Source organism: Poecilia latipinna, unplaced genomic scaffold (genome assembly GCF_001443285.1).
Source record: "Poecilia latipinna isolate Pla-1442-1.1 unplaced genomic scaffold, P_latipinna-1.0 Scaffold473, whole genome shotgun sequence".
Lineage (NCBI taxonomy): Eukaryota > Metazoa > Chordata > Actinopteri > Cyprinodontiformes > Poeciliidae > Poecilia > Poecilia latipinna.
Window position 1 is genome coordinate 238,004 of NW_015113089.1, and position 18,623 is coordinate 256,626.

At 37.5% G+C, this 18,623-nt stretch overlaps 2 protein-coding genes across 3 annotated transcripts in view; both read left to right on the forward strand.

Moving 5' to 3' along the window:
- The first annotated feature begins 480 nt into the window (after positions 1-480).
- LOC106951777 (transmembrane protein 176B-like) lies at positions 481-7,733 on the forward strand. 2 transcript variants are annotated; one of them, XM_015039476.1, is made up of 7 exons: positions 481-568; positions 1,293-1,487; positions 1,678-1,797; positions 2,378-2,434; positions 2,557-2,772; positions 3,758-3,880; positions 6,559-7,733. In XM_015039476.1, the coding sequence occupies exons 2-7, from the start codon at positions 1,311-1,313 to the stop codon at positions 6,622-6,624; spliced, it is 759 nt and encodes a 252-aa protein (XP_014894962.1). In that variant the 5' UTR covers positions 481-568; positions 1,293-1,310; the 3' UTR covers positions 6,625-7,733. The 2 variants fall into 2 exon arrangements, with proteins under 2 accessions (XP_014894962.1, XP_014894963.1); XM_015039477.1 differs by having other exon boundaries at positions 1,300-1,487.
- Positions 7,734-8,348: 615 nt separating this feature from the next.
- The window catches only part of LOC106951759 (uncharacterized), a 16,389-nt gene continuing 6,114 nt past the window's right edge, over positions 8,349-18,623 (forward strand). The window contains exons 1-13 of the mRNA XM_015039453.1: positions 8,349-9,871; positions 11,165-11,223; positions 11,369-11,426; positions 11,500-11,556; positions 11,631-11,774; positions 12,175-12,297; positions 12,865-12,938; positions 15,012-15,129; positions 15,194-15,304; positions 16,022-16,078; positions 16,472-16,642; positions 16,764-16,883; positions 17,549-17,671. Of these exons, the coding sequence (XP_014894939.1) occupies positions 9,695-9,871; positions 11,165-11,223; positions 11,369-11,426; positions 11,500-11,556; positions 11,631-11,774; positions 12,175-12,297; positions 12,865-12,938; positions 15,012-15,129; positions 15,194-15,304; positions 16,022-16,078; positions 16,472-16,642; positions 16,764-16,883; positions 17,549-17,611 (1,332 nt within the window). The 5' untranslated portion in view covers positions 8,349-9,694 and the 3' untranslated portion in view covers positions 17,612-17,671. The remainder of the gene's footprint in view (positions 9,872-11,164; positions 11,224-11,368; positions 11,427-11,499; positions 11,557-11,630; positions 11,775-12,174; positions 12,298-12,864; positions 12,939-15,011; positions 15,130-15,193; positions 15,305-16,021; positions 16,079-16,471; positions 16,643-16,763; positions 16,884-17,548; positions 17,672-18,623) is intronic.

Sequence of the window (18,623 nt, forward strand, 5' to 3'; positions counted from 1 at the left end):
AAGATTAACTGACTTCCGTTCATGTTGGAACAATGAACAACTAGTTTATGACACCAAAAGCTAAAAATAAATAAAAAAAACATAAATGTATATTATAATAATATAACATTATTCCTAAAGAAATACCTCATACACTAATCTGAGTTTAGTCATTTTATTTCCTCTTTTCTGACTTTGAGTCTGAACAGAACTTTGTAAACAACTAAGCTATAGAAACATTTGATACACTTAATTAATGCTCCCCCTGGTTTCTGTTAATTTGTGTAAATGCATAATAATGAAGTTTTGGAGAAACTTCATTATTATGCATTATTCATTATTAATGGAACCGTTATTATCTGTGACTCTCCTCAAATCATAAACTATTTTTATAATTACAGTGAAATATAAAATAAAACAAACAAAAAGATCAGCACATGCGCAAATGATATGACTTTTTTTCTTTCTTCCCGTTCCCTTTTTTTTTTAATTTTTTTTTTATTTGTGCGCTTCCGGGACAGATCGCTCTGTGACGCACGTAACTGAATTTGAGGTTTTGTTTTTCAGAGTTTGCTTCGGGATCTAACAGGTAAGTTGTTTTACTGAAATCCCTAAAGTTACAGCGGAAATGAAAAGAAGACCCAGAAACAAAAGTTCTGCTGAAGTGAACCGGGTCTGACTGTAGTTTCTGTTGTTAGACGAAGTAAAACGAAGAGTGGGGGATTTGAGGACAGAGTTAAAACTGGAACTGATCGTCAACTGTTTTACTGAAAGAAGGCATTTTAATTAGGTCACTTAAATTTATTTACTTCAAAACTGATGTAAATTTAAAAGAACATAAAACAGGCAACCGCTATTTTGAGTAATTTATTTATTCATTTTATTTTTCAGACAGAAGCTATTTTCTCCGACTTCCTTTTAATTCAACTGCAATTTAATCCACATAGCCTGATTGTTCCAGTGTTTGTGTTTAGGATGGCCCAGTCAAAGTCCAGGCCTGAACTTGGTTTTCACAGAATCAGAGTCAGGATTTAATTTTGGATTTAATTGAAACACCAGCAGCTCAAACCCAGAGTATTGACTTTGAATTATATTAATGAAATATTTTTAGAACCAGGTTTTGTTTTTTCTTTTTCAGCTCATTGTTGGCCTACTTTGTGTTCTTCTGTCCTAAAAAACTACAAATAAAATCAGAATTAACAGCAGAATCACACCAGTGTGAAAGTCCAACAGCTACAAATACCTTTGATGCATCTTATTTCATTTAACTTGTTAAAATAAGTAATAACACACATTTGAAATGTCTGTGTCAACTTTCAGGACCAGGAAGGATGTCTGTGACCATGAGCAGGACCGACGGGGTCACCATGTTCACTCTGACCTCTGACCCTAACAGCCGCTGGCCTCCGCTGTGCCAGATCCTGAAGAGCCTTTGCTACAGCCCGGTGTGCTGCTCCGTGTCCCAGCAGCTGAGGACGGTCCTGAAGACGTCTCTGTCCGTCCTCGGGGTGAGCTGCAGACTTCTCTCTTCATTTTAATGAAAACTTAAACTGCTGTTACTCTAATTAGACGTGTTTTCTATGAGTTTACTGTTTGTTGCATCTTTATCGAAGCTCTTTCATTTGATTGTAAAAGATAATGTTGAAGCATGAATGTCAAGTTTGACCTCAGGTGTCTGCTTCTCGATTCCCTTTGCAGGCCATCCACATGATGATCGGGCTGCTTAACATTGGCCTTGGCGTCCTCGTCCACCTGTCATACGTTTCTTCTTACATATTTTACTCCTTCGGTTATTGTCCCTACTGGATGGGATCTCTGGTGAGCAAACTGCTGGGTTACAGATTGTCAGCATTAATTGTCGGGGCCTTAAAGGGGCAGTATTATATATTTTACAGTCGGATAGTTCCATTTTATAGCATAATCAAGTAACTATGTTACCATCAGCTGTTGTAATAATGCTGTATGCCACTTTATTAAGTACACCTGTTCAAATACTCATTAATGCAAACATAACTCAAAATAAATTTGACTTTGCAATTTGTCACTTTGAAATGGGCCTCTGTCTCTTTAAGAAGCTCCAACTTTTTCCGACACATTAAATAACATGTAAATTATAATCTCAAATTTAAATTGGCGATTGACGGTTGTAGTATTTCAAAGCCAGATATAAATTGAATTGAAGTTAGCATTTTAGCTTCTGGTAAACACCATGCTGGTTTAGTGCTTTATTGTTACCATAACCAATTTACAGTAAGCAGTGGCCTCCACTGGTTGTGTGTGTAAAGGGGATGTAAACAGAGCAACCCATGGTTACATGGAGCCATTTATTCGCTTTTATGAAACTACTGTTTTGAGTTTTAAAAACAGAATATTTACATTTGTTTCCCTTTTTTTGCAGTTCATTATGTTTGGCATCATGTGCATTTTATCTGAGAAGTATCCAAGTCCATGTCTGGTGAGTGATTCTAACTTTCTGGTGTTCCCTCAGGATCATCAGCATTTATTCTTAGATCTTTTTCAATATTAATCAAATTATTGGTCATGTTTGTACATGTAGTTATTCTTCTTGTATTTCAGATCATCCTCAGTGTGTTTGTCAACCTGGTTGGTGGTGCTCTTTCCCTTACTGCCATCGTGTTCTACAGTATATTGGAGGGAGATATGTATGTGTGGGTTTCCTGTAATGACGAGCCCCACTACAGCTACTACCCTTACAGACGCACCACGCCAAGTCCATCACCTGATGCTGCTTACTTTAAGGAGAAGTGCTTGGAAGGCAAAGCAGTGATGGAGGTAAGACAGAAATATCCCACCAGCAGTCAAATATATGATTACTCTATATTTGTTATCATTATGATGAATTTAGAGATGATTCCATCTTTGAAGATTTGTGGACGTTTGTTTTTAAGCTGAACATTTTCAGGTTTATGACTGTCGGGTTATTTATGGCCTTGTTGACGTGGAGCTGCTCCTCAATTTAATTGTAACATTTCTGTTGTGATCCAGCACTTTGGAGACGGGTAACTGTTTACGATGAAGAGGAAGCTAAGGGTCAAAACCGCAGGCGTGTTCAGCGCCACCTTTTGGCCTGGCATGACAACTACAGCTGACTCGTGGTGTCTTGGTGGCGCCGTCTAAACATGGAACGTTTCCCCAATCATCACCAGAAAATTTCTAGGCAGCAGTCTGGTGTAAATGTAGACTCTGTGAAGAAAAAGATAGTTGTTATGTGTGATTTAGTGACATCTGCAGATGTAAATACCAAGTTCCCACAAGTCTGAACCAGAAATGATCCGAGCCACTGAACCGCCATCTTGGTAGGCAAGTGCAGCGCAAAGCGTAGATGAATCATGGCTTCTAGACCAACAAAAAGACAGTGGAGTACTCAAAAATTGTTAATGAACTTATATTGTCTATGAATTAGATAGTAACAAGGCGAGAGCTAGTTCTAAGCTTGTGGCATGTTTATTGTTGTCATAGCAACTCTTGTGACGGATACCTTCCAAGATGGCTGCCGGCTACGAAGTTCCCAGAACTGTGACATCACATGAGAACATCACATTGAAACCAACTATTAATTGATTGTGTGGCCACATGTTGAAAAATGATTTCAAAGTCTTGATTCAAATCAGCTCTTTGAGTTGTTTTTGTTTTGTTTGTTTAACAGCAACACAGATGTAAGATAATCAGCATCATTTTATAAATAAAGTAAATGATTTACGGAGGATGTTCTAAATCCATTAGAAAAATGTTTTATGGAGTTGTTTGTGTTCTGCAGATGCTTCTGAGGGGCATCACTGGGGTCCTGATCGTCCTGTCGGTGGTGGAGCTCTGCGTCGCCATCAGCTGCGCCGTGTTGGGGATCAAAGCTCTGAATTCCACCAGCAACAAACCAAACAAGGTGAGCCGTTTGGGTCCAAAGAGTCGGGCTCAACCAGTTCATACGCTTCTGGCTTAAATCTTTAATTTAGTGTTACTTTTGAAAAATTCTAAATTATCAATCAATTCAGAAGATGATTATGTAATGGTGGATACTCACCGGCCACTTTATTAAGTACACCTGTTCAACTGCTCATTAATGCAAATGTCGAATCAGCCAATCACATGGCAGCAACTCGATGCACTTAGGCATGTAGACATGGCCAAGACGATCTGCTGCAGTTCAAACCGAGCATCAGAAAGGGGAAGAAAGGAGATTTAGGAGACACAGCAGCAGAAGACCGCACCTGGTGCCACTGCTGTCAGATAAAAACAGGAAACTGAGGCTAATTCGCACAGGTTCACCAAAATGGACAATAGAAGATGAGGTCTGATGAGTCTGGATTTCTGCTGCGACATTCGGATGGTGGGGTCAGAATTTAGCATCGATAAAATGAAGCATGGATCCGTCCTGCCTGGTTGATACCAGGCAGGACGGTTGATACAGGTCGTCTGTAATGTTTGGGTGGTGGTGGTGGTGTAATGGTGGGGGGATAATTTCCTGGCACACTTGGGCCCATTGGTACCAACTGAGCATGGTGTCAATGCCACAGCCTACTTGAGTATTGTTGCTGACCACGTCCATCCCTTTATGACCACATTGGACCATCTTCTGATGGATACTTCCAGCAGATAACACACCATGTCATAAAGCACAAATCATCTCAGACTGGTTTCTTGAACAATGAGTTCACTGAACTCCAATGGCCTCCACAGTCACCAGATCTCAATCCAATAGAAAACCTTTGGCTTGTGGTGGAACCGGAGATTCACATCATGAATGTGCAGCTGACAAAAACCCAACAACTGGGTGATACTATCATGTCAATATGGACCAGACTCTGAGGAATGCTTCCAGTACCTGCTGATTCTATGCCATGAAGGATGAAGGCAGTTCTGAAGGCAAAAGGGAGTCCAACCCGGTACTAGCAAGGTGTACCTAATAAAGTGGCCAGTGTGTATGCACACCAGCAAAATCTTTAGTACAGGACCTGTACTGCAGGCCTTTTCAGTTGGGCCTGCAAAGAGGAAGCAGAAAGACTTCCAGTTCGTAGGTTGGTTTAGGTTCTGAAGCTGCTGGATTTTTCTCGCCACTCAACCAAAAGGTTCTGAACAATGGATCGGAAGAAACGGACTCAGAAAAATCTGTTTCGCCTGAGTCACTGATCCATTCAGATAAATCTTTGGTGATCCAAACATCGCCTAGGTGGTCTGACATTTTATTTATCAAGGAATTGTTGTGGATTTTTTCTCTCCGTCTCTTCCCCACTTCTGCCCAAAATGTCTGTGTTACCTGAGATTAATTAAATATGAGAGAAAATTAAAAAATAAGAATAAAAATCAGAAAATAATTGCCAAGAATAAAAGAAAAATAAGTATTGTAACCCACATTGAGCAATTTCATTGTTGTGACACATCTCTGTTATGTTCTGTGTTTTGTCCATTTTAATGATCCTGCACCGTTTTTATTTTTTTCCTTTCCCATTGTTGAGTGTTTTCTTATCTAATTGGTCATTTTGTAAATGAATACTTACGTTTGCTCGTCTGTAATGTGTGTTTTTTATTCCCTAATTTGTGAATAAAAATAAAACAAGGAAAAAAAGATCCAGGTCTGAACAGAGGCGATGGCCTCAGGTTAACTTTACTAACAGACGTTATTTACCCCTCGGGGAATTTTATATATCCAGTCTCCCATAAAACAATAGAAAGGACCTGTTCTACAGGCTGGGCTCGTTTCAGGTGGTTTTATAGCAACTCGTGTTGAAACATGACCAAAATGGCTGATGTGGCAACAAGTTGAACTGAACAGAGGGCAGGGCAGGAGACTTTTGGATGAGTTGTGAGACATTTTCAAGAAGCAAGAAAAGAAATCCTGTTGCCTTTTATTCACACTCTTTGGATTGTTGAGAACCTTTCATATTCAGCTACAGTGACGATGAAAAAAGGCAGCAGGTTGCTTAAGGTGCAAATCCAAATATTTGTACAGAGGAACGTCGGGTAAAGTCCAAATCCAGCCTGTAGCGTTCAACCTGCGTTCAACCAGCCCAGACGCCACCAGGCCTCCGTAGAACAAGTGGCACATTGGATTGTTTCTACAAAACAACTCCAGGGTTTAGAAAATATGTTCACATTTATTCTCACTGAGGTTCCGATGCATTTAATTCGTCTGTTGCTTATCATTTACTGACAAATCAGACCAAATGTCCTGACGGTTCATTATTGGGATATATTAAAACATATCGATGGAAACGATATTGTCCTAATGTTGCAGCTTTCGTTGGTCTCTGCTGAATACAGAAAATAAAACATACATTTTGTTTTCTTTTGAATAAAATACACCAAACTATGATTGTTGAGCATAACCTCATTGTTTTCTGTTCACACTTTTAATCCAGGTCTTATTGACTTTATACTCCAAAGGAATCAGATTAACTTTGTCTGTTTAAAATCTCAAACTTTTGCACAAATGAGAAGGTTCCCAAAAAGGCTGAATTACAGACATTTTCTTCTCTAAGCAGTGATTTCTCAAAACCAGTGAATCATCTTGTGTTTTATGTTTCACTTCATGTTTTTACTCAACGTGTTTCTTTCCTCCTGCAGACCTCTGATGAGCCGGAGTATTACAAGCCGCTGCTGGAGGAAGTCACCACCAATCCTGCAGTCTGAACATTTTCCACTTCCCGTAAAGATTAATCCTGCTCTTTCATCCCACTGACAGGGTTAATATCTACATTAATCATTCACTTATAAGCAGCTTATCAGGTTTTTTAAATACAAATCATGCTTTTTCTATTGTCTCCTGCACTTTTGTATTAAATATCAAATCATTTTACTTTGATTTTCTTGATCATTAAGATGTTTATTTTGTTGTTTTTTTGTATTCTGAAATCAGCAAATATTCAATCATGTGCATGTGATTTTTTGTTTGTTTCCACCACTAAATCATATAAAATTAATGCATGAAAACGATAATTTGCTGCATGTTTTCATATTTTACATCAAGTCTTAAGTTCCATTATGAGGAGATTTTTTTCTCTCCTTACTTGTTGTTTAAAAAGCGGTCAGTAAATATTTGACAGTCGTATCTGTCAGGGAAATGAGTCTTGGGTTAATTCAAGGAAATGAAGTCAAAAATGAAAGCGAACCATTTTTCTTTAACGTTTCTGGAAATGATTTTAAACCCTCTTTATGGACGTGTGGAAGGCGTCAGAACAGATTGTTGCAGTTATCAGTTACCTGCAGCTCTACAGGTTGGTTTGGTATTACTTCCTTTTCCCTAACTTATCAAACCAATCTGAGCTTCTTTTGGTGAGTTTTATTCCAGAAGATTTATTTAAATCATCCAGAGATCCTGGTGGGTTCAGATGGTTTCTTACTTTCCCTCTCAAAACAATTTAAAGTCTTGTTTAAAGTCTTATTCCTTACATCTGGTCATTTTGCAAACTCAAACATCATTTGTTACATTGAAACTTTATGTATTGGATTAATAGATAGATATAGATTTTACCTTTTTATACTTATTACAATGATTACTTTACCCATCATAATACACGTTAAATGAATTTCTGTTTTTAATAAATTTGTAAAAATTTCAAAACCATGTTTCCAAATTGTTGTAATGAAGTATTTGAATTGTGAGAATAGAGATAAATACTATTTTAAATCAGGCTGAAACATAAAAAGTAAAAGTGGACACTTCCTGGATGTTTTCTGACTCGTTACCTGTGTTCTCTCTGCGTTTCTCCTTCCTGTAAGTAAAAGATTTGAAACGTGAATATTTGTCTCTTCTGAATTCTTTCTTGCTGTTTTATTTTCAGATTTTTTTCAAACAATGAGATCGATCATCTTCTCATTTCCCATTAGCTATATAGAAAATACCAGTGCGATGAGATTCCCTCAGAAATGTAATCTTTAATCCATTGGTTCTGTTTCTAATGCAACAAAGACACAAAATGAATTATTAAATATTAATAAAAGCCTGATAAAATTAATAATTTAGATCAATTTACAAAGTCAGGGCACCACCCGATTTTCAGGAAATATTAGCCAAATTATGAGATTATTGTTTAGAAAAATACCTGCCTGATGCACTGCAAAAACATCAAATCTAACCAAGTATTTTTGGTAGTTTCTTGTTCAAATATCTTGAATTAAAAGAAAACTAACTCATAAGCAATCTTTCAACAAGATATAGAAGCTTGTTTTAAGTCAATAATTTCTTAATACAGATGAAAAAGTACTGGTTATATTGACAAATTATTTCACTTATGGGAAAATGTCTTGTTATAAGTGACTTTATCAATAGAAGTAGTATTTTTTCATCAATATGAAAGATTTATTGATTTAAAATAAATTCTTATATCTTCCTTAAAAGTTACTTGTAAGTTTCTTTTGTCTTGTTTCAAGTGAGCAAAGAAACTAGACCAAAATTGTTGAAGAAATGTTGTGTTTTTTCAGTGTAAGGTTTAGGTTTTAAAAGTCCAAAACTGACGTTCTTTACCATCAAAACGTTACGCATGTCTGGAATAAACACAACAACTTCTCTCCAATAAGGGAGAATTTACAAACAAAATAAATTCAGCCTTACAGTTAAATACTCACTAAGCTAGCAACACTCAACTAAACTACTGGAAAAAAGGGGAAAACACGATGAAAACTAAGCTAAAATAAAATATAAAAGTCAGAATAGAACCAATAAAATGAAACAATGATGTCACAGTTCATCAGTTTGGTGTCGGTGAAGCTGAGCTTCTTTTCTGGCTCTGGACGCTAACCTGAGAAAATGTCACTTTTGGGGAACCTATAATTCAAAGTTTCCTTCTGCAGAGTTACGAATAAGAAAATCTGAATTTTTGTCCCTTTGACAGGAAACAGAGTGACTAGATGCACAAAACATAAACTATGTGGTTCAGTTCTTCATGGCTGGAAGCAAATATTAAAGATCAAAGCCAATAAAAGGATTTCCTAATAAATATGAACACCAGCTCTCTTTTATAACCTCTACACCATTAAAACCTAAAGGTTCAATTTTTGGATTTTACAAAATCCAAAAAGAACATTTCCTCTACAAACACAGTTTCTATAGTTGCAGCCTGTAGCTTTAACTATTTTTAGGCCCTGATTCTTTACCTTGCATTTTGAACGTAAGGCTCCAGCTTAGAGGTTCAGTATCCAACAAGTGCAACCATAAACTTCGACATGTAATGAGATTTAATGTGCATTCTGACTAAAAATGCAAAAAGACAAAGACACAAAGCTTTATTTCCTCACCAGAGGAAACCCAAACACTATGGGTGTTATAGCCAGGGACTTTCAAGATCACAGCATGTTTCTTAATTTCTGTTTAAACAATTGGATCATTTATTATAAAAACAAATGCACCACAAAATTAATGACTGACTTGGGAAATTTTGAAAAACTTCCCCTAACTTAAGTTTTGTATTCATTAACTATGACTTTGGTACAAACTCTGACAAGGAAGCAGATTAGAAGTGAAGTTTGATGTTGACTTTCAGAATGAATTAGTCACCAATTTTAAATTTCATAACTGTTTTTCATACATGGTTTCTATTAAGAATATAATTTTCCCCTTTTGCTTTATTAAACATCAGGTAAATATTATGTCTGTCATGTGACCAGTACCACTTTCACCCCACCCATTCACCCACCAGTTTGAATATATTTCCTGTTCTTCCACCCCACTCTGCTGTCTGTTCAGCTCCCAGCCTCTGGAAAGATGTCTGTGACTGTGAGCAAAGCCGATGGAGCCACTGTCCTCACGGTGGTCTCTGACCCAAACGGTCACTTGCCTCCTCTGTGTCAGATCCTGAAGGCCCTTTGCCACAGCCTGGCGGGCTGTTCGGTGCCCCCACACCTGAAACGGGTTCGGAGAGCCTCCCTGTTGGTACTTGGGGTGAGCAAGAAACTGTTGTTCTTCCAAAATGCTTTGTTCACTCCTGAATTAATTGTTTTTATTTTACTGAAATTGATTTTTCAGTTTGTTTTTTCTGTCTCCGTGTGTTTTTGGAACTGATGAAGACTTAGGATGGTGGTCTTTGAGGTGTTTCTGTTTGAGGTGCTGCAGGATGCAGCTATCCTGTCTTTGAATAACCAAAGCAACAGCTGATCTGTGTTCCCTGCACAAAGTTAGACTCATTCCTGAGTGGATTGGACTTTGTTGTCAGGGCTGCCACTCGTCACCTGTTTGGGTTGGACTTGATCTCCAGGTGCAGCTATGGAGGGATAGTGCCTGACTTCCTCTTGGGTTCATCTTTGTTTCTTGCAGATGATTTTGTTCTGTTGGTGTCCCCAGGTCATGACCTGCAGAATGCATTTGGGTGGTTAGCAGAGTCAGAGTGACAGTCCAAAAGCTCCCACATCCTCAATCGCCCTTCACTCCACGTTGGTCCACACGTACTTGTGGCAGATTCAATGTGGACTCAAAGCGGACGGCCATCTGCCAGACACGTCCCCACCAAGGTCAATCTTTTTAATAAACGTTGAGAGTCTGCATCATCTGGACAAAATGGAGCCAAATTTTCGAGATTTCTTTTGGAAGAGATTGGAAAACAGAGAGACTTTCAGGGTAAATACGTGGGAAGAAATAGCGCTAGAATGCAAGAAACTGAAATGAGCAGACGCACCATCCACACCATGCAGTTCGTCCCAGTCTGTGAGAGCCTTCAGTTCGTCTGAGTGCTGGGTCAAGGTTCGCAGCTGGAAAATGGTGGACTGTTCTTTCCAGGAAGCCGTTCGGTCTGGACCTCAGAGTTTAGGTGTGTTGGCATCTTCTTCATGAGTAAAGGTGGGATGGAGTAGAGTGTGTTTGACAGATTTGTCCTCATCTGTGGTTTGTTTTGATCTGCTGTGGAGAGGAGAGGTGAACCAAAAACAAACTTATTTATTTAGCAGTCTGTCAATTTTAGAACTCAGCTACTGTCATGAGCTATTGCTCATCGCATGGGAGCGTGGAGTAAAGACCAGGGGTCTGCAGCGTTTGTTCTGGTATCAGATCTCTGATCCTCCTTGTAGAGGTTTTCCAGGCACATCCCAATAGAAAGGGGCTCTGGGGCCGACCCAGATTACGTTGGGGGGTTATATGTCCCGTCCTGCCTGTGAGTGTCTCCCAGGATTAGCTCGAGATGATGTGATGCAGATCTTAATCTTTAATATCGTCTATCATTTTCCTGTGTTTTCTCTTTCACAGACTTTGCACATCATGATTGGGCTGCTCAGTTTTAGCCTGGGAATCATCCTCCATTTCAGGTGGGCACAGCATCCAAACGCTGTACAGTAAGAGCATTACTTCTTCAACTTGTCTTCACTCAAGTAAAAGTAAAATGTACATTAGCTACTCCCCGAAGCACATTTTTCAATGTAAATGTAACTAATTACTCCCTGTCTCTGACAGTGAATCCTGCTGTGGGCTAATAGACGTCACCAGCTTCCCTTATTGGTCGGGAATTCTGGTGAGCAATTAAAGACCGTCACCATAGCAACAAATGGGAACAGCAATAATTTATCTTTTGTTTTCTTTCACAGTTTGTCATATTTGGCATCATTTGCATTCTGTGTGAGAAGAAGCCATGTCTGTATCTGGTGAGTGGGTCATTTTCAAAACTCTGAGAAAACGTTTGATCGGCTTCTTGTCCTGATTGATTCTTTCCTTTCAGATTCTTCCCAATGTGTTTCTGAACTTTGTTGGGATCTTTGGAGCCGCTGGAGCCATTTTCTTCTACATCATCAATATGACTGATCCTCATGGTGTCTGTGGAAGTGTTTATGGTTCATTTGGCAAAAATGAAAGCTCAGTCACGGTAAGAGTTAGAAATACACTGTAAAACACTTGAAGGTGCTTTAACTTGAAAATGAAAGTCAACCTGCTGCCTTAAAAATTCAATTTAAGTCAGCAGGAGACAAGTTGTCTAAACATTTTAAGTTCATTAATCTTGAATTGTGAGTTTTAACTTAATGCTGCAATTTAAACCAAATAATTATTTCAGGAGAAAAAAAAACTGCCCTCATCTAGTTAAGAGACACATTTCTCTATTATTTTACTCATAATATAAATACTTATTTTACTTTAGAATAGTTTAAATTCTACAAAAATTAATTCTGGAATACAATGAGTAAAATAACACAGAGTATTGATGATGTGTGAAGTTACTAACAAATGAAAAAAGGATAAAAGCTCAAAGTTGTTAAATGTGTCCACAGGTCCTTTCCGTAGGCGTCAACGGCGTGTTGGTCGGTCTGTCGGCCCTGGAGCTCTGCGTCGCCATCAGCGCTCTAGTTTCGGCAATAAAAGTCCTGAAAAGCTTCAAAAGAAACGAAAACCTGGTAAATTATCAAAATATATCTGGATATATTTATTTAATCACCGATACATCCTGACTGCATACAAGTTGTTTTATTTCTTTATGTCTTTGACTGTTTTATGTAAAATTTAGGTTTTAAAACTTTCTTTAAATCAGCAAATTTTCCCAGATATCCAAACAAAGTAACATTTTTAAAGAATACAATACCTTACAGAGATGTGCACAACTTTTTAAGATGTTAAAAAACTTTTTACAACTTTTTAAGATGCCTGGACATTTTTCTATTTACATCAATCAGTATCTGCATAATTTACTCTCACATCAAGTCTTTGTTTTGTAGCATTTAATTTTTATTTAAATCTTTTCTCATATTTGTAAAGCAGCTGAACTGCTGAGTTAAAATCTCTCCTGTTTAGAATTTATTTATTTTTTGTACCATAGTAATAAAACTCTAACCAACATTTTAAAGAAACGCAATGTTTTATTTGTTGATTTTTAATGTTTCTATGACATAAAGCACTTTGAACAACCTTGTTGCTGAAATGTGGCTTACAAATGAACCTGATTGATTGATTATTTTTTCCTGCAGAGCTCCAGTGAACCAGAACAGACGACCAACCCAGAAATCACAGAAGTTCCCTATGAAATTTGCATCATTTCTACGTGATCACAAAGCAGAAATGCATGATGTTCTGCACTAGTTGTTCCCATTGTTGTTATTTCAGCTAAAAATATTACTGATGTGTTAAATCAGAGATTATCCAACCCTGTTTCCTCCTGAATTGTGATCAGCTGACGTAAAAGTGAGAGACTGATCAGAAAGTCAGGTGGTAAACTGCTGAGCTTAAATCTCTGGGTTGTTTTTCCTGAAGCTGGATCTTCCTCTTTCACATCAGGAGTTCTGTTTCTGGTGAACCGAGCCAGAGGAAGCTCTGCTCAGAGTCTTCATCTGTGTTTTCTTTTCAAAATGACTAAGTCATATCTGATCTTTTGAAACGTTATTTAATGTGCAAGGCAGAAATGTACAAGAATATTTTGATTATAATGTTATGATACAAACTGGACCTGCTGAGTTCATGTTTGTTGTGAATTTCAGAACAAAAAGACACAGAATTTCGGTGTGTAATATTTTTAACTGTATGTAACGTTTAGCTGCTTTGTGTCAGAAATAATGCTTTTGGTGTCACTTTTTAAATATGCATGTGACCAATTTATAGTAACCTAACAGAAATGTGGGAGGAATCCAGAGAGAATCCACACATGGACTGAGAAAACACGCTGCAAGGCAACAACTCCAAAATATGTTCATACAATATCTCACACATGTCGAACTCGAGGCCCGGGGGCCACATCCGGCCTGCCGCAGCTCTTTATGTGGCCCCCTGGACTCCAAACTACATCAATACGTCCCTCCAGTTTCTCACAAATCTGCAAAATTCACACAAAATCTATAAATCTACACATTTTTTTCTGATTCTACTGCAAATTTATCTCAAAATTGGTCAAAAACACTGAGTTTAAGTGACTGCTGCCTGAGTTTTACTTGATGTCAAGTTACAGTCCATGATCGATACGGCGAGTAACAAAAAGTCACATTTAACATCTTACATTAGTGCAAATATCATACAAATTTCTTACATTTCCAAATTGACACAACAAAATCTATCAGTTTTATTGCAAAAAAAAAAAAAAACCCTGAAACAATCAGAAAACCCTGGAGGAACAGATATTTATTGATATTTTAACAGTTTAATTGGTTTTATCAATATATTCTGGCACAACCGGCCCTTTAAGGTCATTCAGATTTTGGCCCAAAATAAAAATGAGTTTGACGCCTCTGAAGTATCTGTTATCCCTCTGAATAAGTTTTAGCACCGATTATTCCTGTGAGCTCAGCTGCTGTGAAACTTACTATTTTAAATGTCTTCTGTTGTTATTTGTTTAATCTTAGGGTTTATTTGACATATAAGAACATGAAATACATATCAGATCTACTTAAACATCTCAGCTGGATTAAGATTCTCAATCTCTTCCACAACCTGGTTTTCCAGGTTCACAAAAAAATCTGTATCTTGGAGAAAAAAGTTTTAATTTCAGAGAATCAAATAGAAAGCTGTGATTTCTACTGATTTAACAGTTGTATTAGATTTATATTGTAAAGTCTGGATGTTTTTCTCCATCTCTGTCTTTTGGATGCTTTTCTGTTGTAAAATACAAATTTCTCCTTAATGCACACCTGGTTTAAGCCTATGAAGAAATAAAGGCACCAAACCTTAAATGTTTTAAATGTTGTTACTTTAAACAAACAGTTTTATCGCTGCAGTGAATGCATTTAGAGCAGCTGTGCTCGGATATTATCATGAGGAATTTTCCAAACACCAGCCCTCCTTTATTACGCAAGTAAAAGTAAAAAGTTTCCTTCAAAAATAAAGAAAACCCAGTTAATCCACATTCTCTTGACTCTTTTCTTTTTATCATTGAACTTTAGCATTTCTGTCCCTAAAACATTCACAAATCTAAATGTTTTCTTCCTGTAAAAGAAAGGCTAAGAAATCAGTTTAACTTTTCTCCCTTGAGAAAAGCCACAACTGTTTATTCATATGTTTGCATCTGATAGGCCTGTTTCTGCAGACCAGCGACTCAGTTCACTCTCTTTAGATTAAAACATTCCTTTGCAGAATCGTTTCCACCTCAGACTCCATCTGTGAGCCCAGCTCTCTGCTGATTTTAATCCAGAAGAAGAAGAAGCTGCTGTGGGAACATGTTTCCATCTCCGTGTCGGATCCTGAAGGCGCTCTGCTGCCACTGCCTGAAGAAGCTGGGAGTGCAGACCTGCTGGGCTGCAGCTGCCGGGGTGAGAGGAACCGGGGGGAAAGTCTCACCGTAATACAGGGATCATGGTTTTATTTCTGTTGCAGACTGTTCAGATCATGGTGGGTGTGCTTAATATCGGCCTCGGACCGGGAAGAACAAGCACTCGTCTGGGGGATTTCACCAGCCTGGGAGCTGCTTACTGGTTGGGCGCTGTGGTAAAAACACTTTATACTTTTCTTTCTTTCAAGGGGATGTACATAGCACATTATTTATTTAAAATCACTTGAGCTTAACTCTCTACCAAAATACTGTTAAAAACGTCTTTATATTCCAAAAATCAAGCCTTAATCAGCTCATGATGGCATAGTAGAGCCAATGTAGACAGGAGAAAAGAGGAGTAAATTACTGCCAAAAAAACACAGACATTTCTCAGGAGGAGCAAATTTACCCCAAAAAACATGTACATTCTGAGATTAATCTCAGAAATTTCTTTAAAAAATAAAAGTAAATTTCTGAGCTTGAAAGTTCAGAAATGAGCTAGAAAAAAAAAACTTTTAAGTTTAAACTGAATTTTCTAGAAACAAACTTTAAGAGCTCCAAAAGTAAAAAAAAAAAAAAAAAAAAAAGAAAAATGCTAGACAAAACTAAGAAATGTTGAAATTAATCTCAGAAAATGTATAGAAATTCATTCAGAGTTAAGCAGAGTTTAATGGTTGGACATGTTTGGCTTTGGAAACTTGAAAAATTTACAAACTCGGAAATTTTCTTGTTACTTTAGGAAATTTTTTAGATTAATCTCAAAATGTTAAAAAAAAATTAGGCGTAAATTTGCTCTTTCTTTTGGACGCCGTCGTTCGGGTTCATCAGGTTTTTCTGGGTTTCACGTTGTGTTTGTTTCTTGGTGCTGAAGTTCTGAATTTTGTTCTTGTCAGTTTGTCGTAACAGGAATCATGACTGTTTTAGCGGGTCGGTTCCCTTCCTCCTGCTTGGTGAGTCAAACTGTATATCTGTTGTATTCATGGTATTTTTTAAATAAACAGTTTATTGTTCTGAACCCTTAAAGTGATAGTTCCCAAAATAGTATACCGTAATATCTTGTACGCTACGACCATATGTACGGTAAAACATAGCTGCCAGTAATTAACTGTAATTTTTTTTTCAATAAAAAACTATAATGTACCTTGGAGTTCTCCCCATTCTTAAAATGATTAGTAAAGAATGGGCAGAAAGAATCAATCATTTGAATATCTCTCTCAGACCGCAACCCAACTTCCTCCATTACTATGTTATTATAATTATAGTCACAACCTTATTTACTCCAGATTGCAGTTTGTTGAATTTGAATTTGGAGAAAACAAATTGGGTTGAAATCTTTTTCCCAGGTGGGCTTCACTGTGTTCCTGAACATTGTTGGTGCGATCTTCTCCATCACTGGCATCGTGTTTTACGCTATCGACCTGAACAACTCCTCTCTGCTCTGGGTTTGTGACCGCTCTGGTTCTGATCCCGATCGCTATGACGACAGCTGCAGAAACATGGCTGCCTTCGATCAGGTGAGCAGGTCCAGGCTCTACAGGAGGCGTTTCTCCTCACAGCTCTGTGAGCGCAGCGGTTCAGCTCCATGTGCTTATGGAAAAGATCAGTTTTCTTTGTCTTTTCTCGTTTCTCCACCAGAACTTACTGACGTCTCTGGACAAAGTCTTGATTCTCCTGGCTGTTCTGCTGTTGGTTGTCAGTATTTCTTTTGCTGCTCTTGGCATCGGGTTCCTGACTGGTGAGATGAAGGAGGAAGAGGTAAAATATTGGGGCCCTATTATGCAAAATTCACATTTTGCATGTTTGTATGCTCCCATTTGAGTCTCAACTGCTTCTAAAAACAGCCTGAGCACTTAAAAAAAACACCCTGCCATTTTTTGGCAATAAGTTCAAATGTTTGCAGTTTCAAAAACCTTCGGAATGTAACACCACAAATAAGCAGGCAGTGCACCATTACCTAGCAACCTGAAAGCCCACACCGTTACCTAGCAACCCCAGCTGAGCTCCAGCGGTTTCGTCACCTGGCTTCACCACTGTATTTGCTGTACAATGGCTGCTGGAAAAGACAAATGTTTAGACGCTGACTTGCCATCCAGAAACCACTTGGTGTATTCTCGCTGGTTGTGCAGGAGGCTCCACTTCTGCTTTTCAAAGATGTAAAAACCATTTTACTGCTGAGCAGTTGGCTTCACATTTGAGTCTAGAATATTCTGGTGTGAAATATTTTCTCCTTGTGAATCATCATTCTCTTTGTAGAATGATTGTTTTTTGACTGATGCATTTTTAGCTGCCAAGTAAATGATTTGTTCTTCTGGACCATTTTTAAAAGATGGACTTCAAAGAAGTTGCATCTATTAATCAGTTGTGTTGTAAGATGTAAATCTCTAACTTTACCAGTTTAATTTGGAATATTTCTGTGTCAGCAGGTTGACAGCTTTTCTAAAGAAGACTTGAAGGAAATCCTTCTCATCAGTCCTGGGGCTTGAAACCATCGATACTTCAGCAGGCGGCGCTGCAAAGCAATCCAAAACTCAGTGCTACAAATAGTAACACAGTACAGTAGATAATAACTTTCAATTATTGACTGACAGTAAATTACCAAATGTAACTCATTACTTAGGTTACCGATTCATTTATTGTATTTTTGACAAAAACTGATGGAAAAGGAGAAATGTTGGAAGGAAAGTGGTTTGATCTGGTTGGTGAACGTCCAGCTAAAATCAAGTCCTGCAGAATGCAGCCATATTTTTACCTTCACAGTTTAACTTTAACAATGGATTAAAAATTAAAGTGCTGCAATTTTAGCTTCAGCTGTGTTGAGATAATATCTCTGTTTTTATCTTGTCTGGATCAGGGCTCTGAAATGAGAAGCTCTGGAGTCCAAAATGACTCTTTGGTTCATTTAATACATTAAACGGTAAAATATTGCTCCATTTTCTTTCATTCTTTTGTTCTGTACTCCCTTGAAGAAACACTGACCCTGCTGGTGAAGTGGGTCAACACTGATTTCATCTGATGGCACAAATCTCCTCAGGTGTCCTGAAAACAGTTTTCACATTTTTTCCATCACTCTGTATTCATCCTCCTGGAGTTCATTTTGCTTTCACATGTGCAATATTTGCATAAAAAGGTGAATATTAGAAAGATTGCAAATTTAACATCTTGCATGACTGCAATCAGGTTCCTGACAAACAAAGGAACAATCAAAGCTATTTTAATGTCTCTTTTTATCATTTATTAATTTTCAAACATAGTATATGTTCAATAAAAACTATTTTTCAGAATTAGAATCATCTGGAGACATTTGTGCATTAAACCAACACAAATATGTAAATATAAAAATTTAAAAACACTTCATAGAAAATAAAATAATTAAAAATGAACATTTATGCAGATTGACATGAATCTTTATTTTACAGTACATGAAATGAAATGAAATTTGAAATGAAATTTTATTCGAACATGATACAAATACAAATATAAAAATAAAATAGTGCC

Coding starts and splice junctions, on each gene's coding strand:
- LOC106951777 (XM_015039476.1), top strand. CDS start 1,311: ATGTCTGTGACCATGAGCAGGACCGACGGGGTCACCATGTTCACTCTG. Junction 1,488..1,677: donor CGTCTCTGTCCGTCCTCGGG/GTGAGCTGCAGA, acceptor TTCCCTTTGCAG/GCCATCCACATGATGATCGG. Junction 1,798..2,377: donor CCTACTGGATGGGATCTCTG/GTGAGCAAACTG, acceptor CTTTTTTTGCAG/TTCATTATGTTTGGCATCAT.